Source organism: Leuresthes tenuis, unplaced genomic scaffold, assembly GCF_036924035.1.
Source record: "Leuresthes tenuis unplaced genomic scaffold, fLeuTen1.0.hap1 SCAF_6, whole genome shotgun sequence".
NCBI classification, from domain to species: Eukaryota; Metazoa; Chordata; class Actinopteri; order Atheriniformes; family Atherinopsidae; genus Leuresthes; species Leuresthes tenuis.
The window spans coordinates 22548382-22566763 of record NW_027325360.1 but is presented as its reverse complement, the minus strand read 5'-3'; the positions used below and the strand labels follow the sequence as shown (position 1 = coordinate 22566763).

The following is an 18382-nucleotide window of genomic DNA, read 5'->3' as shown; positions in this document are numbered from 1 at the left end:
GTTGGTTGTTCAGCTTGGACAAGTGAGTCTAGAGGATCCATCAGCTGTTAATCATTTGTTTTATACATTTGCTAACTACAGGAAGGAGTTTTCTCTTGAAAAGATTGTTTCATGCCATGGCAGCTGTTGACCAATCCTGGATCACTTGCTAATGAACGACAGAATCTGGACACTGTGCTCATTAGCATCTGTCCTACTGAGATACCTCAACGCAAAGTGCCTTTAATTTTTAAACACTGCAGGCACCACAGTGGCAGTTTTATAACATGATTTTTACATAAATTCCAGCAAATCCAATAGAAAGATGAAACCATCAGGGAACTGCTTCTGCTGAAAGTGTTGGGAAAATACACATACTGGGTGAATTTTACCTTCACTACGAAGGACATGGATGCTGCAGTTGATTGAAAATTGATATGTGTTCTGAGTTTGTCACATTACAGAAAAACATAACAAACATCAATTACTAAAACTAAAAATTCCCATATCTATATAGGGGTTAGATATTAAGTTTTAAAAGGCCAGTATTTTCTGCTCTGAAATGGTAGAAGTATGTCTGCTGAGGAAACGGACTGGCAGATCTCAGATCATCTTAAATAAATCCCACTAACAGTGCAAGCAGAGCAGAGTTTGTTGAACCAAACTACTTCGATCTGAAATCACAAACGCATGCTGCAGATATGAAATTATTTGATCAGCTTCCAGCTGTGGACTAAGTTCTTTCAACTGTGCAGTGTTCACCATTTTGGAGGACGTGTCTGGGCAACAATACAGTTAAAATCTTTGCATTATGTGAGCATGCTAACAAGGGAAGAAGAGTTTCAAGGTTGTTGTGTTAAACTATGGCTGGGGTGTATCGGTTAATCCCAGCTTTCTCTGCTGGATGTTTGTGAAACTGTGGCTCTGGGCAAAATCTATCCCCATGAGCACGGTAACTGGTTGTAGCCTGTTCCAACATCTACAGTGCTGTGTTTCAGGTTTGTTCTTTACAAAATTGATCTAATTCTTCTTCATTTCAAAATTCCTCTGCAATTTAATTATGCTGCCAGACTTCTGCTAATTCTGGCATCCAAGGAATTAATGTGTCCATGATAAATGCAGAGCAGTTAGCTAGCTAGTAAATGAATTATCACAGCACACAGCAATCTACACAGGGACCTTTTTCTAGAGTGGGATTTCTTGATGTTTACTAAAGCTTTATCTCTAAAGTAATATCCAGTAGAATTGGTATGGAATCTCACAGGCAGTCTCCAAGTGTAACCATTGAAGGAAAACATTAAGTTCACGTATACAGAATTTGATTGTAATTCCATCCATTTTCTATACCCGCTTAATCCGTTGGTCGGGTCGCGGGGGGGGGGGGGGGGGGGGGCTGTAGCCTATCCCAGTGGTCATCGGGCGAGAGGCGGGGTACACCCTGGACAGGTCACCAGTCAGCCATCACAGGGCCACACAGAGACAAACGAGACAAACAACCACACACACGCTCACACTCACTCCTAGGGACAATTTTAGAGTCACCAATTAACCTAACATGTATGTTTTTGGACGGTGGGAGGAAGTCGGAGTACCCAGAGAGAACCCATGCATACACTGGGAGAACATGCGAACTCCACACAGAAAGACCCCAGCAGGGAGTTGAACCTGGAACCCTCTTGCTGTGAGGCGACGGTGCTTTGATAGTAATTTTACGAGGAATTGATTTGCTTATCTCAAACAACAATGCTTCATGGTGCTGACATGAATTTTTTTTGTTTTGTTTTGTTCTGACTACTGTGTCAGAAAACATGTTTCTTGCTGCTTTGTCAGGGTACAGGGCTGGCTACAAACCATAAATGCAGAGCAGTAAAAGGAGCTTCAGTTGGATTTATTGAAACCCTTGTTTTCTAACAATTTTCTACAAGGATGTGCGAGGTGTGGGAGAGCTTTTTTGTACTGTAAAATGTAACCCCTATGAAACAAGCAGAAATGCATGATTTATTTCCCTGAAATACTGCCATAATTGATGGATTAACATTTAATGCTGAATTATTCCAGTAAATTGAACCAAAGAGAACTGGATCATGCACCAAGATGATACATTGCACACAAGTTGTCATACTAATCAAACCATAACAGATTCATAACAGCAGAAGTTGACATACTTTAACCATTCAAATGCATTGAACACTGTATAATCTGGTAAAACACTGATAATCAAATATATTTCATTATATATATATATATTTATAAAATTTGTTTTATTAGGCGACCTTTCTCTACTTTAAGGACTTGTGTAAAATACTGATGATCTTTTAGGTCAAATTTATGCAGAAATATAGAAAGTTATTTTACTTGCAACTGCAGCTTAACCAGTTCCACTAACACTCTCTCTTATACAGGAGGGGTAATGTATGATTTTGGTCTTTAATAATATGTGAGGCAGAATACACGTCACAGAAAGTGCCGTATGTTTTTCTGCTTGCTTCTTTGCTGTCACCACAGCAAGGTGTGTCACCGACTGCAAAGGCAACATTGAAAATATTTTTTGTAAATTCATTAAGGAGAGAAAGTAAGAGGCAGAATTACTTTCTGTTGTTACTTGTGTGCAAGTCAATGAGGTTGAGGCGCTAAGTCTCACATAGCTATCTCAAGGCTCAATCAGGAAAAGCTAGCTTCAGCATTTGTTTGCATGTCTATGTATGAGTGTGAAACAACACACTCCGGTGTTGTCATAACTATCTGTTTATGAATGCAGCAGCCATGACACCTTTTAAGAGAGCATTCTCTGTGTTTGATTTATGACTCTGCTCTCAGTGTCACTCTGAAGGCAATTACAAGCTATGAATGGATATTATATGCACGCACTGTCTCCATAAGCACAACATCCTGTCAAGTGCTGGAACAGCAGTGATGCTCTTGAAAGAACATCATCAGTTATACTTTTGTGTGCTTGTTTGGGGATGTAACTTGTGTGTGTATGTGTGTGTGTGTGTGTGTGTGCATGTGTGTGTCTTGGTGTGGGTTTCTAAGAACTACTGAGTTTGTTCAGATATTGTTGTGCCCAAATGTTTCTCGAAACAAATTCTAAACAGTTCATTAAGGGTTAGGCCTTATAATGAAATATGAGCTACATACATGGCCTCACAGACCATTTTGTGCACACACATCAGCTTTATATACTCTTCTGTTTAATGCTTTGACCTAATTAGCAGCAGCTCTTGAAATATTTGCACACCCAAGGCCATGTGGATTTGCTATCCCCAGATATGCACCTATACATGAAATCAAATATATACACAGAGGAACACTAATCAGTCAATAGACACAAAGGCATACATACACTAGGTCAAGTCTCCCCTGCTTCCTCTTCTTGAGGTTCGATGTTGGTGTCTGCCAGAGGGCTTTATAATCTTGAAAGGCTGTGGATCCCCAATCCCATGTGGCCGACCATTGATTTATGTCATGGTGTGCATTTTCAGCTTCTTCAGAGGTCACCTTGTGTGTCTCTTTTGCTCTGCATTTCCCCGCTGCATCTACTGTTGTGCATGAGCTGCATTAGTTTCCCCATCACTTATTGAGCTCCATCTTAAGACCCTCTTGTCGTTTTCTCACTTATATCAGTTGAAAGAAAACGTAGAAATATGCCACGATCTCATTCTGTAGTCTGTAAACATAGTTTCCCACACTGGTCTAAAGCTTTGCCATTTCTATGCAGCACTGTTGGAAATTGCCTGAGATTACCCCAGTCATAGTGGAAGAATAGAAAAATGACTCAGCTGTATGTTGAGTTGTTGTTAAATTGTCATTGAAAGCTGTCACTCATTCTCACTACAGGCTGTGCTTATCGAGGCAGGCAAAACACAGCCATTATTGAAAGAAAGTAGAATATGAATGCAGACAGCAGCCACCTTTGTCAGAGTTAGTAAACATGTAACACATTTACAGCATTCAGTGTGATATGTGGTTGTCAGTCAGCATGTCAGCACAAAGTTATATTCTTGCATATTTTATAGTCTGTTTCTAATCTGTCTCATTGATGTCTTTCCTGAACAGATTCTTTGGAGCCCACCTATCAACAGTTGCAAAAGATGAAGTTGGACAAAAGTCCATTTGTGGTGGTGTCTGTAATTGGCCAAGAGCTGCTGACAGCAGGCCACCACACAGCCTCCGTTGTGGTACTCGAAGCTGCTTTGAAGATCGGCACATGCAGCCTCAAGCTACGTGGCTCTGTCTTCTCGGCCCTCAGCAGCGCCCACTGGTCCCTGGGCAACACAGAGAAGAGTACCGGATACATGCAGCAAGACTTGGAGGTGGCCAAGACCTTAGGTATGACAGCTGGATTGAGGAGGAGGAAGTAGTGCTTTAGAGTAGGGCTCATGTAGTTAAATTGTTGATTACTTCTATTAATTATTAACTTGTCAGTGTTATAATATAGTAATATCAAATCCTCACAAGCATATCTGTGATATTTTTGTGTGGTAAATTATCTGAACAACAAACAACTTAGAAACAATATTTAGACAGCTGTTAGTCCAAGTATTTGATAATGACAATTTCTGTCAACTCTTGGGTCCAGATTGAAATACAGCAGGCTATAAAACACAAGTGAATATACTCCTCTGCAGTATTACTTAAATTTCAACTGATTAAAAATGTTGAAACCTTAAAGTAATTCCATTACTGTCAATTAAACAGAATAGTATTACAGTTTAGATTTAGTATATAAAAAAAGCTCCTTAATATGAACTAAAAGTAATTTCATCACTAAGATTTAAGTCTCAGCATTTCTCTTATGATCATCTTTTTTTTTTAACTGAGTCATTCCTCATCAACATGGAGGACGCCAGTGATGCATCTCTGAAGAGCTGCTCTGTCATTCTTCTGAGACAACTTCTTTTCTTCAGCTGCTTTTTGATGGATGTGTTATGTTGCTATACGTTTCTTTTCAACATACCCCAAAGGTGTTCTGTTTCAAGTCAGGCAACATACTTGGCAAAGTCAGAGTTTTAACTTTTAGCTTTAGAAACTCCTGTTTGATTTTAGCACTGTGCTGTCATGCTGTGAATTTCCCAGAGTGCCAAGCTTCTAAAGACTGAGTCATCTTGTCAGCCAGGATTTTGATGCATTCAAAGGCATTCCGCGTGCCATCTGTGAGAGTCCCAGAAGTTTGGCATTCTCACAGCCACATATTATCACACTCTCACCTCTGTGCTAGAGACTGTGCATTGACTGTAGTGTTCTTGGTACAATTCATGCTCAACAAGCCGGAGAACATCGTAGAATAAATTTCTTAATTTCAAGCAACCAAAGATTGTTTTTGTAATATTCGCCAGGTCTCTAATGCTTTTTATCTGAATTCAATCTACAGTTTATGGTAAAAAATAAGAAAAGTGCTCTTCACACTGAGTTGCCACAGAAACTTTTATTTCCATTGACAACCTGCCTGCTAAGTCTGAATCACTTGTCCATCTGTTTTACTGAGCTAGATTGTGCAAGTAAGCACACTGTCTGTGGTGTTATTTTAGAAGGACGGACACTTCCACTCTGATTGATGATAGTAAGTCTTGTTTATACCATCTGATTACTGCTGCAGCAGCTGTCTTTCCACTGATTTCTTGTTGGTCAAGGGTCTTCTGATATAATTTTCTGTCATGATGAAGGTCTTATGTTTTGTTTTTCTTTCCTTTTTCGAATAATTTCCTTAGATAGTTCCTTACCGTAGACCCAGGAATGATTTCTGGTATTCACAAGTTCCTATATAAACATGTAAATCCAGTTAGGCTAACTGGAAATAATAGTATTTCATCTTTCATTAATTCAAAATGGAACTCTTTGAGATATATTAAAATGCTTGTCATTTAACATTTACATGGTATTACACAGAGTTGTGGTTACCTTCTGCTAATGTCGTACAATATGTGTGCTATATGCCTACTATAGTATTTCATTGATTTATATAGAACAGATCAACAAAATATTGCATACTGTTGTTGCTCTAAATGACGATAAAATGTAGCTATTATTGCTTTTAAAAATCCTCATGTTAGTATTACCATTGTAAGCTTTTTAGCATGCTACAGTTGCTAGCTTGGCTGTAGACTCTTGTTCTTGTGCATTTTGATTGATTTTGGTATGGTTTTTATGAGTATGTCTCATTGTGCTTTTACAATTTGAACAATCTTGCACCACAATTTAAGGATTTATTCAAATGAATTCACCCAAATCTTGGATCAACAACAGATTATTTTCACTTTCTCGAGGTATGCTGTTTCTCTGTTGGTATTAAAGAGGAAGAATAATCATTGAACAGAAAGACAAAAAAAAAACATGAAAAGAAATTTAAAGGGTGAAAAAGAGAAAATGAAACCAGAGCAGTACAGACTGGCTCCACCCTTCTCACTACCACACATTTGACACATGACTGGGCAGAGCAGCTGGAGATAAGAAGCTGTGGTTCTCAGGTGGAGCACAGAGACTTGTGCTTTACTTTAGCCCTGTCTGGGAGGCCTCTCTGTCAGGCAGAAATAATAGGGCCTTCCTCTCTCACCCATGAGAGCATTGAGATCAACACCACCAGCTGTTAGAAAAACTGCTCTACTGTGGACAACTTAGAACGACCACGTTCCCTTTTAAGGGCACAGCGGCATGTCAGTGGCATAGATATGGTTCATCACATCACTGTTCAACAGTGGCAGGGGGACGATTAGATTTAAACAGCATTTGGTTCACACTGTAATCCTACAGATTGCATTGTAGATATAATTCAGCTTTTCACTTCTCCTTTCATCTTTTTTTCCCCTTTTCTTCAGGTGACCAAACTGGGGAATGCCGTGCTCATGGGAATCTGGGCTCGGCATTCTTCTCCAAAGGGAACTACCGTGAAGCGCTGACCAACCACCGTAACCAGCTGGTTCTGGCCATGAAGTTAAAGGACAGAGAGGTAGGAAATAGTACAGCAGTCTTGAAATAGGCAGAGCAGGCCAATCGTCACTGCAGAGGAAAATTAATTGAGGTAGCAAAGACTTTTTTTCCCCTCTGAATCTCTTATCATGTGGCAGGTGTGGAATTGTGCTGTGCCCAGGAATTCCTCTGCTCGGTCTATTTAGAGGGCATGTGAAGGAGAAGTCTGAAGGACATAGATATACTGCCCCTCTTTGTCTGTTTCAGAAAGGTGATGGGAGGGAAAAAGAAGTCATATAGTAAAAGAAACAATATACGATGGCATTAGCAGCTGGTTCATCTTAATATCAATGCAAACTGTTAATATAGATATTATGCAGATGCTTATCTGGATCTTGAATCAATAAGTCTGGGGCTTTGTGGCATACACCTGTTTTTTTTACTGTAATTTTCAGAGATTTGGTTGTTTAGAGAGGGAAATGAGTTGGACAGTTTGATCCTTTTTTTTTCACTGTTTTTGCCTTTTTTCTCTGTCTCTCTCTGCTCGACCTTTGTGGTCATTGTTGCGGGTTGACAGGTGCTTGTTCCAACACAATTCCCGTCACACAAGCAGAAGAATGGCCCCTGTTTCCCCTCCATTCCTTATCCTCCCCACCAGGCTGGCAGGCCTGCTTGTTTGTGTGCTCTGATATCAGGAGACGTTTAAACAGTCCAGTCAGATTCAGGACAATGCACCATGATGAAACTAACTGTTGAAGAATGAGGCTAGAGATGCCCTTGACATCTCTCACTCCCACAGAGTAGAAGTATGATTAAGAGTCGCCAATATTTAATGAGGTTAGTGATGGAGGTGTGTGAAACGACACAAAGAAGGTTTTTAACGTCTGGTATGAGCTCCTCTGCTCCCAGCTGGCTGTAGGAGCAGTTAGCAGAACAAATATCTGTTTAAATGTTTTAACTTATAAACATATGTATGCGAGTTTATTTATACATCCCTACAAGTGTATCCACCTGTATGTGTTCCTCTGCACATGATGGAAATTGAAGACCTCAGAGTATCCACATATCAGCTACTAAGACCACATGCCTCTCACATATTGTTTCTTAAAGGGAAACAATAACTGAACAACACCCCATACTTAAATAGCAAATTGACCACTTTTCTGGGTCTAATTCAGGCGATTCAACACCACTAATGGTTGCATCATATACAAAACGTTTTGATTGGCTCCAAACAACCCACCCTACCCCTCTCTTCCCATTCATCTGAAGGCCCCTAATCAGAGTCATATGTGTGTCACACCACCTGGTCTCCCTCAGAACACACTGGAGCCTGGTGCGTAGCTCATTATGGCCAGCCTGATGTTTTCGTTTCTGATGTGAACTTTTTTTATCTGGCCTTTCTGAAGCTGAGGTCACCTCCTAGGGGCCCGAGAACAGGATGTTGTTTCTGACTGGATTTCCAGTGAGCTGCCTACAGTATATGAGCATTGAAAAGACAGAGAGGACACTTAAATAGATGAAGTAGTATTGATTCAAGTCCTAGGGGATTCTCAGGAATTTGTGCCGTTTGTGAATTGAAGCTTTAATTGTAGTCCATTGCAGTTATTAGACTGCAATGGGTAGTCTAATACCCCCACCCCCCAATACCCACACTTAAAAAGCAAATTTAGTCTATGCCTTCATGGAGGTTGTTATGCATACGGTATGGACTGTAATAAGATTGTACTCATCAAGTTAATTGCTGACATCTGGACAAATGGTGGAATCATAAAAGAGAAGTTGATCAAGTCCAGGGGGTCAAGGAGCCAGATGGTCATACGGGAAAAAAAAGATCAAAATAAGATTTATTTTTGGCTTAGACGATACTTAGTATTTCTTTTACCTTGTTGAGGATGTCTGCTGATAAAGATGATACCACACCTAATTGCAAGTATTGATGTAACTTGAAACTTTTTGTAACCACAAAAGCAATTAGTTTAAACTACAGTGGTTTTTCTGTGATGAAAGAGCAGTGCGAGAGAAAAAAAACAATCCAGATGGGTATTCTCTATTAATCAAGAGGGAGAACCGTTTCTTTGGTCATCAGAAAAAAAGCTGTGTAAATGATAATAACAAGCAAAATCTCTGTTGTTGCTCTTTATGGCACAATACAGCAAAGTAGAGTCAGCCCCTTTTCTGTAGCTGACCAGCGGACACTTTGACATTAATGGATAGTTATTACTCTAACAAGGACACTTTAAAAATGGAGAACTGAGGGGAAAAAACAAATACCAAACAAAGACGGAGGCCAAGCTGCGGAAAAGCTCAAAGAGTGAGTGCTCCGTCATCCTCGACTGGGACAGGGAGCTGCGGTCCAAACCAGTGAGGTCATGGACTAGTGTGAAGTTAGTGTTTTTCTTTAGCTTGCTGACTTTTGGAAATATCCTTTGCAGAATTTCAGCTGTCATGTGTACTGTGGCTTGAACATAAACCTACTTTCTAGTCTTTCTAGTTATGTGTTTTTCTCAACTTTTGCTTTTTGTCCCAGTTTCCACACCTGGCTTTATCCAAAGCCTGTCAGTAACCATATTTACATTAGACTCTGTAATTGTGAAACAAAATTGTTTCACTAAGTCTTTCCTCTCTGTACTCCCTTTTTCATCCTGTCTGTCTATGACGTTTCCCCTTAAATAGTAGGTTTAAATAGGAGAAGGTAACCCCTAATTTGGGGTGTGAGTGTTTAGGAGAATCTGAGGCGGACTGGCAAGGGTGCACTCTGTAATTATGTCTTGTGTGATGTTAAAAAATTCTCCACCACTGACTCCCCCAACCCCAAGTAGAAATGGAAATCACAATCAGGGAAAAGTAAAAAGGATACAAACAATGTTTTTCTTTTCCATAGGCTCTGCAGTTTTTCTTCATCTGCTAACACCACTCTCTCAGCCTTTGTTTATCTAGACCTTTGCTCCCTTTGCCTGTGTGTGCTGCAAGGAATTTAGTCCAACTTTGCCCATGACTCTAAAAGTGACTCTGATTATTTTGTCATGGGTGTTTATCTTGCTGCTTGTTTGGGGATGTGTGAATCTTGCTGGACCCTAGTTGGCGTAATGAGGCTGACAGCTGAGAGATGAGCCTCTGAATAAGGGGTGAGGTAGAGGGCTAAGTGTGGGTGTTCCTCTTGTCAGGGTCAGGGTTTGTCAGTGTTTGTCAGCACTCTAACAGGGGAGGGGATCATTAAGGAGTCATTAGTGTATGGACGTGTGCCTCTGCCACATTTCTTGGGGGCCAGGGTAATAGAGAATGACAGGGGAAGGGGGTGAATGTTGCTTGGCACCCATGTCTATTTTCTTTAGCCTCTTCTGCTTTGCTGATTGGGAACCAGAATTTAGGGATGATTAAAGGGGCCAGTATAGCTGAATTGTTGGGTGAGGGCAGGAGGACAAAGGTGTCCAACTAAATAAAAAGCAACATGCCTCTTGCTAACTGTGCACACTTCATAAGCCAAGGTAGATTGTGAGAGTGTCCTCAGCTGTTTGTATTACAATTCTAGCAAACGCACTATGAGCAGCTGCACCACACACAACTGTACCTGCTTCTTCACCTCCCGTTGTACCAAAGTGAGGCACAGAGCCGGCTGTAGTCCACCACCATGTCCAGCCTGCTGTGGCTTAATGACACACAGGCTCTTCTCTTCTCAGCCCAGTGGTTTAGAACTGCTTTACAGCAGCTCGCTTAGCCATGAATCATGGGAGATGGACGGCAGGCATCAGCCAATGGGCCATGACCAGAACTGGGGAACAAGGATTGTGTGTATGTGTTTTTTTGTCCGTTTGTGCATTATGAGAGCACACATCTGTGTTCCCATACTCCGGTGTCATGCAAATGTGTCATGTTCTATTCATGTGCATGTTTCTCTTGGAAGATTTACATGTGCAAACAGATATGAGGCACATTTTCTGACAAGAATAATTGTAAAAGAGGAGAAAACAGAGATTTTTTTATTCATGCAGGTTGATTTTTTTTTTTACTGCTGTTTTTTACATACTGCGCTTGCACTGTTTGCAGTATGTGCACTCACTTGTCTTTTTGTACTTGCTTTATAAACATGCATTTCCTCTGTTATGTGTACGTATGCAGACGTGTGTGTGTTTGTGTTGTGCATTTGCTGCATTGGAGGTGACGCAGCTTTGTGTCTCCCCCAGCGGAGCATTTGGAAGGCTGTCAGAGAGATGAATGACTGCCGTTATATCGACTACTGCTCTCTGCTGTCTCCTCCCTCTCTCCTTCCTCAGTGCCCCATGCTCTATTTCTTCTTCCCTCCACCCTTCCACATCACCTCTACGTCTTTTCCTCTCCTCTATTCCAACCTCCTTTTCCTCTGTTCTTCTAATTTCTTTCTCTTCTCTATCTCCATTTTAGGGTGTGTTCATTCCTTCTCCATTTTATAGAATCACAGACCATGTCACCACATTTTGTGGGAGCGGTGCCTTTAGAAAAAACACACATAAACCACTTTAAAAGGATTATTTGCCGTCACGGTCTTAGCTTTATAAATTGACTCTATAAAGAACACTGCTGTATAGACTTCTTGATTTACTGAGTAAAGCATCAATGCATAAGCATCACAAGTCCTGTTGCTAATGCTACTTTAACAAGACCTTAATCTAAACACTGTGGCGCCCTGTTGTAATGTTGCATAATTTATTTTGAATATTACACCTTGTCTTTCTTCTTTCTTCCTAGCTACTTCAATCAATGTCAATGCAGTAGGACAGATTAGACAACAAATAAGCTGTGACATGGTCACATGAGGTTCCTTTGCTTTCTGATACTGTGCTATGATGCACTGTATGATTATGGATGACAGCCAACACACACTTGTATAATGATCTTCCGAGGGAAGAGAGAATCATGAGAGGTTTCCACTGCACCACAGGGCACTGAGTGCATCATAGTAATTTTAATCATAATTAAAAATCAAATGTTTGATCATTAATCTTGGCCGAAGGATTTGATGTCAAATGGCAAGAGGGTTTATAACAGGATTCACCAACATAACTTCTTTAGATATGAAATATCTGATTAAAGGTGCTAGGTGTGAGGCTTCAATTAAAGAAGATTTCATTGTAGCTAACTGACACATTGCACCTCCACTCGCTAGTATTTTGAGTGCTCCCACTGTTGTGTTCACTTTCTGGAGAGCTTGCAAGTGGTCCAGAGAGGCTAGATACTGTGTTGTTTAAGCCTTTGTGATTAATTCATTATCTGATCATATCAGCATAATCCCCATTACAGAGATGGTGAGTCTTTTTCATGTAAATTGTGCCAGTGGGGAAATCTCATTGTTATTCACTGGTGACCAAAAATGCGTCAGGGTCCAGACGTCTGTGGCAGACCTCCTGGTTAAACATGGCAATCCTCCTCCCCTCCGGCCTTAGTCCAGCTCGGCCTTCATCCAGGTTGGCCAGAGAGCCATTTAAAGCTCTGGAACTGCATCCCTTTCTCCAGCCCGATCGATAGCGGAGCTGTCAGCAAGATGAATGGAGGCTTTAGGAAGTCCATTTTAATGAAGGAGAAGGAGCAATGGAAAAAGAGGTACTTGGATAAAGGTGGGAGCTGAAGGAGAGAGGGAGGTCCACTTGAGGTCGTTATGAGGGAAAGGAAGGAAAAGGAAGAAAAAAGGAAAGAGATGAGGCAGAGTAGGAATGTGTGCTTGTGTTTATTGAGTGTGCGCGTGTAAAATTATATGAACTGTGTAATACTGTGTATAGTGACAAAGGTTTGGGAGAGGTGGACTGGGTTGATTTAGCCACAGAAAGACATATTTCTTGCCCAGCGGTGTGAAATGGCTCCGTAGCTCCAGTTACTTGTACAGCACACACCAACACAGAAACCTACATTAATGGACTGAGGGGATTTCATCTGTCCCGAGCAGCAACACCACATCAAGTCCTCTGGCTCATGAATTATGTCAGTAGCTCTGTGGTAAAAAGACATTGTTGTGACAAGGGAGAGGCTACCAATCCAAAGAATCTCCCTACACAGCTGCCCTTGTCCAGCATAGTAGCTTGCATCAACACATTTGTATGCATTTGCATTTAGAAGATGTCCTCTGGAGCAGGCATTTAATTTAGGATTTTGTTGTTGTTGTAGGTTGTTTGTTTTCAACCCGCTTAATATGCATTCTGAGCTGATGCCATTTTCTTTACGTCAATATGCAGAAAAGACTGCATGTTAATTGATGATTAGGACTTGAGGTCAGAGGTTAGGCACAGCCAATGATGTAGACCAGCAGAATCCTTCGGGCAGTGGCCCTGCCAAACTTACTGGAACAATTACTAGCCTTGATTACTTTGTACAACTGAGGAAATGATTATCGATTTATGCATATGGCCAAATGTCTGCAGGTAATCAAGTCGGCCAGGGTTGGCAGTAGCCTGGTAAAGCCACCAACATACAAAAAGATAAATGATGTAAGTGCTCTGGGGATTTGAAAAAACGTACAATGATAAATGTTGTAGAGCTAGCAACATTTACTAATGTCTCATTGCCATTGTTGACTATATTCTCCCTACTCTGCGCTTAAGGCAACACTACAGGTGAATAGGGTTAAAGAAATTTGACTAATCTGCATCACCATGAAGCTTTCATAGTTTATTGCTTATGATAAGGAAATAAGTTGTCTGTGTGTGTGTGTGTTGCAAGGTTTCTGAAATTTCATGCTAAATGATGTAAAAGCCAGGTAATCTGTGCTGATTTGGCTAATTTTCTATAAAAACATTTCCATAGCAAACAGTACAATATATGTGAGAATACTGTCAACAGCCAGAAAAAATCAACTTTTGCTGTTTTCTTAAGAATAAAATATTATAACGACCAGGATATGAATACAACAGGAACAAAGCCTCTGAAAACCTTAAGATTGAAATGAAAAGGTTTTGTTTGTGTAAGACCTTGTGTAAGACGTGTTAAACCTTTAACGGATAAGACAATGAAACAGCCAGTTTATTTGCATAAACACACTTTACTCTTGGATTGCAAGTTTTATTGTATGTCATGAATTCAATTACATTTTCAATGTTTTAATATACAAATGAGTCATAACCGTATTAGGTATGTAGTAATTTACATACATGTCCAAAATGACAAAATGTGGAAAAGTAAAAACCTGATTTTCACTGAGGGTAAGTCACTGTATTGAGGTTTACTCAGCTAGTGAATAATGTGTTAGCTTTCTTTGATTATATCATATAGAGGAGCATGGATTTCATTTCCTATCAGTTCCCACTTAATAATATGCAAAAGAGATCCATAAATTGTTGAATAGATGAGTGGTGGACATTTTTTTTATCATTGATGATATGAGGGAACATGTGATGTCTGGCTTCCTGATAACCCCTCCAATGTATCCCCTCAGCGAAAACAAGAAAGGAGCTAATGTAGGTACATCCCGTTCATGCAATATATTTTTCCTTTTCTCCTTTCAACTGTCCCAGAAACAGGTTGCATTATGAAGAAACACCCCCCTCCCTTCTGAGCTTTGCTTTTCTCAGATCTTGAAAGAGTGAAGCCGAAGATGGGAACCAGATAAGCCCTCACCGCTCAACCATCTGTAAAGTAGAGATGAGCTTGTCCTTAGAGATAAGGTGATATTCAGATGGTGCGGTGGAGTTTTGGACAGGTTCCATGTGTGTTTGGAGAATGTTTTCTGTACTACAAGGGAACATGGGTCTCCCATGAGTAAGAGGTCAGCTCGGCCTCAAACATTATATATAGTTGCGGCACACACTTGCATGTAGGAGAATGCATTTTTGCAGAGTGAAGATATGGCCTTTTGTTAGAGTTTCTGATATCAAGCCAAAAATGGGCATTATAGCTGCTCAGTTTGGCTCAGCTCTAGCCTCCTAACAACTCCTATACACTGAGATTTGCTCTGTTTCTCACTTTGTCTCTCTCCACTGTAGCTTTTGTTTGGTGTTAGAGCAGTGTCAGCATTCTTGTCCTTGTGGCACAGTATCCAGACCTTCCCCTGTCTTTCTTGGATGGCAGTCTTATGTCTGTATGAGGGGGTGGAATGTGTCTTTGTGCAAAGCCCTAAGAGAGCACAATAAAATGGAGAGAAAATAGGAGGCCCCAAGTTAGTGAAAAGAAAGTACTCCATCTTAGGTGGAGATGGCGGCCTACGGGTTCTCCTTATACTTGACCCTGGACTCTAAATAACAGCAAAGACAGACTGGCTGCACATCAGCCTCAGAAAAGAAAACCTCTTGATTGTGCTGTCTTAAACATAGAAAGGGACCAAGTGAAATCAAGGTTGTAAAATATTTAGTAGAAGACCCAGAGGTAAACGCTGCTCTGGTTCACTTCATTGTAGCCCCTCTCATTTTGAAAGTTAGTTTTTATTGCAGATGCTGTCAGCAGATTTATTTGCAGCCATTGGCTTTTGCTTGTGGCAAGGTGTGTTCATCTAAGGTTGGATCTATGCTCTTGTGGTTCCACACACACACACACACACACACACACACACACACACACACACACACACACACACACACACACACATCCACCTAATGCAGAATAGTGCTATTTAGAGACTTTTTGTTTTTTGTAGTAAATATAACATCAATGGGAATTTCTCCATCATAAGCAAACTCAAAATCATGTATATTTTCTGTTACAAGTTTTATTTGTCTTTTTTCTCCAGCTGTGATGAGTGTTAATAGTGCAACTCTCAGGCTTCAGAAAAGACCAACAGCCTCACAGATAAGATAACGCTACTCAGAGAGAGAAATCCAGAATGGAAGTCACTGCTGCTAGTAAAGCTCTCAGGTATGAGTGAACATTATTGTGGCTCAGTTGAGTGAGCAATTTGGTTAGCTGGTTAATGAAAAGACGTTGACATATTAAATTTAGCATATGAAACCAGAAATCATAAAATCTGGTTGCAAAACTAGTATGTTGCTAACTGAGGAGAACATATTGTTCTCATGCTTGAATACAGACGTGACTCTTAAATGTATAAATTTCCTGCAAATTAGCCGTAATTGGTTCATATTGTGCTTAATCAGACTTGCTTTTACAGGCTGCACACAGCTGCTTGTGCCTATTTGTGGTTGTAGTGATGAAGAGTGTGTTTGCCGTCATGTGTTCGTCTGTGTGCGTGTAATGAGTCGGGCATCTTTGAATAAGTGCATGGGCACGTTTTTGACTTCATCGCCATTCAGAGAGGCTTAGCGTGATTAGAGCAGTGTGATCCTCTGAAGAGTTAATGATGAGAGAAGCAGTAGCTCCGCAGAGGCCAATCACACACCAGCCTCTGACAGCATGCGGAGGCTTATCTCGCTCTATGTATTGTGTGTGTCTCCGACTGTGTGTGTGCAGTTGTGTGTGCACAGCATGGGTTTTAATGTGTGGGAACATACATGATAAGATTTTAGCTATCATTTCTCACATGATAATGTTTGTTATCATTCACTGTACCCTGAACACCATTAGAATATGCATGATTTCTTTGTCTGGATGTTTGACATTTGGGGGTTTATGGACATACAAAGCAGAATCTATAATCATATAGCTTCATTATGCTCGTGTCAGACATAGATCCAGCACAGGAGGGGCTTTTGGTTCCTTCGGGCCTAGTTCATGGCTACACACCGCACTGAAGAAGGCCGTTGGCGGTTTCCCCTTCCCCACTCTCCACGGGACTGACTGACAGGCTTAATGACACTGTCGAGGTTGCAGCATGTCTCCAACTCATTTTCGAATGTGATTGAAGTTCGCAGTGGGTAGCTTTTCATCAGTGCTGAGCAGACAAAAGGGACCTTTTCACTGCTTTCTTTGTATGTGTGTGCAGTTTGGATGTTTGCACATCTATGCCTGCTGCTCGGAAGAGATGCACAAGAGAAAAATCACTTTGTGGTTGTTATCCGGGCTGTGCAGGAATCTCAGAGATGATGAGTTTTGTAAGGATGAGTCTCCTGTGTGCAATCTACTTATTTATTGCATTCTTACATGAAAACATTGTGCTGTTCAGACAGAACAGTGGACACTGCGTAATTAAGATTTTATGTCTGGGTCAGTGTGTCATTTTAACTGGGTTGACTTTGTTTAGTTCCTTAAGTATAAAAGACTGTCAGAGCCGTTTTGATATATATGAGTGATGCAGTATAAGGGAAGTGTCATGAAAAGAGTTTTGTCCAGTTTATTCTCCAGTGTATATAGCTGTGTATGCATTGGCTATACAGCTCAGATGACTTGTGTTAGGCTCAGTCCACTTTAGTTTAGACCCACATCATTTGCTGCTGCAGATGTGGGATGAGTCATGTAATAGATGTTAGTGTTGGCCAGGATGTACTTCTAACCCTCTCCTCCTTCCCACCCCTCCTTTTTCATTTCCGCCCCTTTCCTTTCTGCCTTTTTCTTTTATCTTCTAAACTGCTAAACAGCATTTAGGATGTTAAGGGCACTAAATGCCGCTGCAAAGGTAATCTGTGGTTGCTCTATCCCTCCAGTGCAAAGTGGCCAGTCTAAAGCAGGCAAAATCTACTTTGTTTGAAGCCACATTGGTGTTTTTTTTATCATTCTTACTGTTGACTGGTGGAAGTCGAATTCCACTGGAGCTTATGTGTCTGTTTTGAGTCAGCTGATACTCTATGGCTTTTGCTTAGAAGTCCCCCCCACCTGGTCCACTGTCTTTTAGCTTCAGCTTGTCATCAGTGGGGAGTTCGGCATAGCCAAGTATTCCTCCTACGCTGGCAAATCCCCCATCTTACATTGCGTGACCTGAGCACAACAAGCATTCCAGAAAAACCAGGCCTTCAAATTCCAACTCAGTCCCTGCAGAGTGTTTGGTAAACATATTTCCCTCTCTGTCTTTTTCCAGCTCTGCCTCCTTAATCTCCAAACACCCCCTTTTCCCTGAAATTCATTCAATGTATCCTTTTCCATTAAGACGTGTTGCTCTTTTTTTCCTTCCTAAAAAGGTTTATGATAATTTAGCAGAGACAGATGTGTGTTTGTTTAGAGTTGGGTTTTTTTGTGTGAGTGTGTGTGTATGCAGTGTGCATTGTTAGAGCACAAATCAACTTTAAGGAAATGTGCATCTCTGGTTGCTCAATTGAGATGCCAACTTAATTTGTGGCTAAAGGGCTGTAACAAAAGCCAATCACCCGTCCACTCTGAGTCGCATTCTGCCAGAGGCGAGAGATACAATCCGGGCCCCTGCTAGCAACTATTTACCCTCTCTGTCAGTCAGAGTCCTGTGGTGTGTACTCACAGCTGGAGGCATCACCGGCAGGTGGCCTTGCATCTCCCTGAAATTATGCCTTAAAAACAACGATTATTTCCAGATCATCCCTTCCTGTCTCATCAGCACCACACCCCACGATAAAGCCCAGCATACCCTTGATCTCCCATCTGCCATCATCTTTTCTCCCTTCTGCCTTGCTCTCAGTGGTCCATACTACCTGCAAATGGACTGCATCAGTCAAATCTCTGCTGGACTGTTCTATGAAATTTT

The 18382-nt window shown here is 41.0% G+C and overlaps 1 protein-coding gene across 3 annotated transcripts in view; it reads left to right on the top strand.

Annotated features, from left to right (window-relative positions):
* The window catches only part of LOC140310094 (tetratricopeptide repeat protein 28-like), a 177956-nt gene that overhangs the window by 109739 nt on the left and 49835 nt on the right, over positions 1 to 18382 (top strand). For all 3 annotated transcript variants that reach the window (XM_072388250.1, XM_072388249.1, XM_072388251.1), the window contains 2 exons: positions 4036 to 4308; positions 6792 to 6922. In XM_072388250.1, coding sequence (XP_072244351.1) covers positions 4036 to 4308; positions 6792 to 6922 — 404 coding nt within the window. The remainder of the gene's footprint in view (positions 1 to 4035; positions 4309 to 6791; positions 6923 to 18382) is intronic.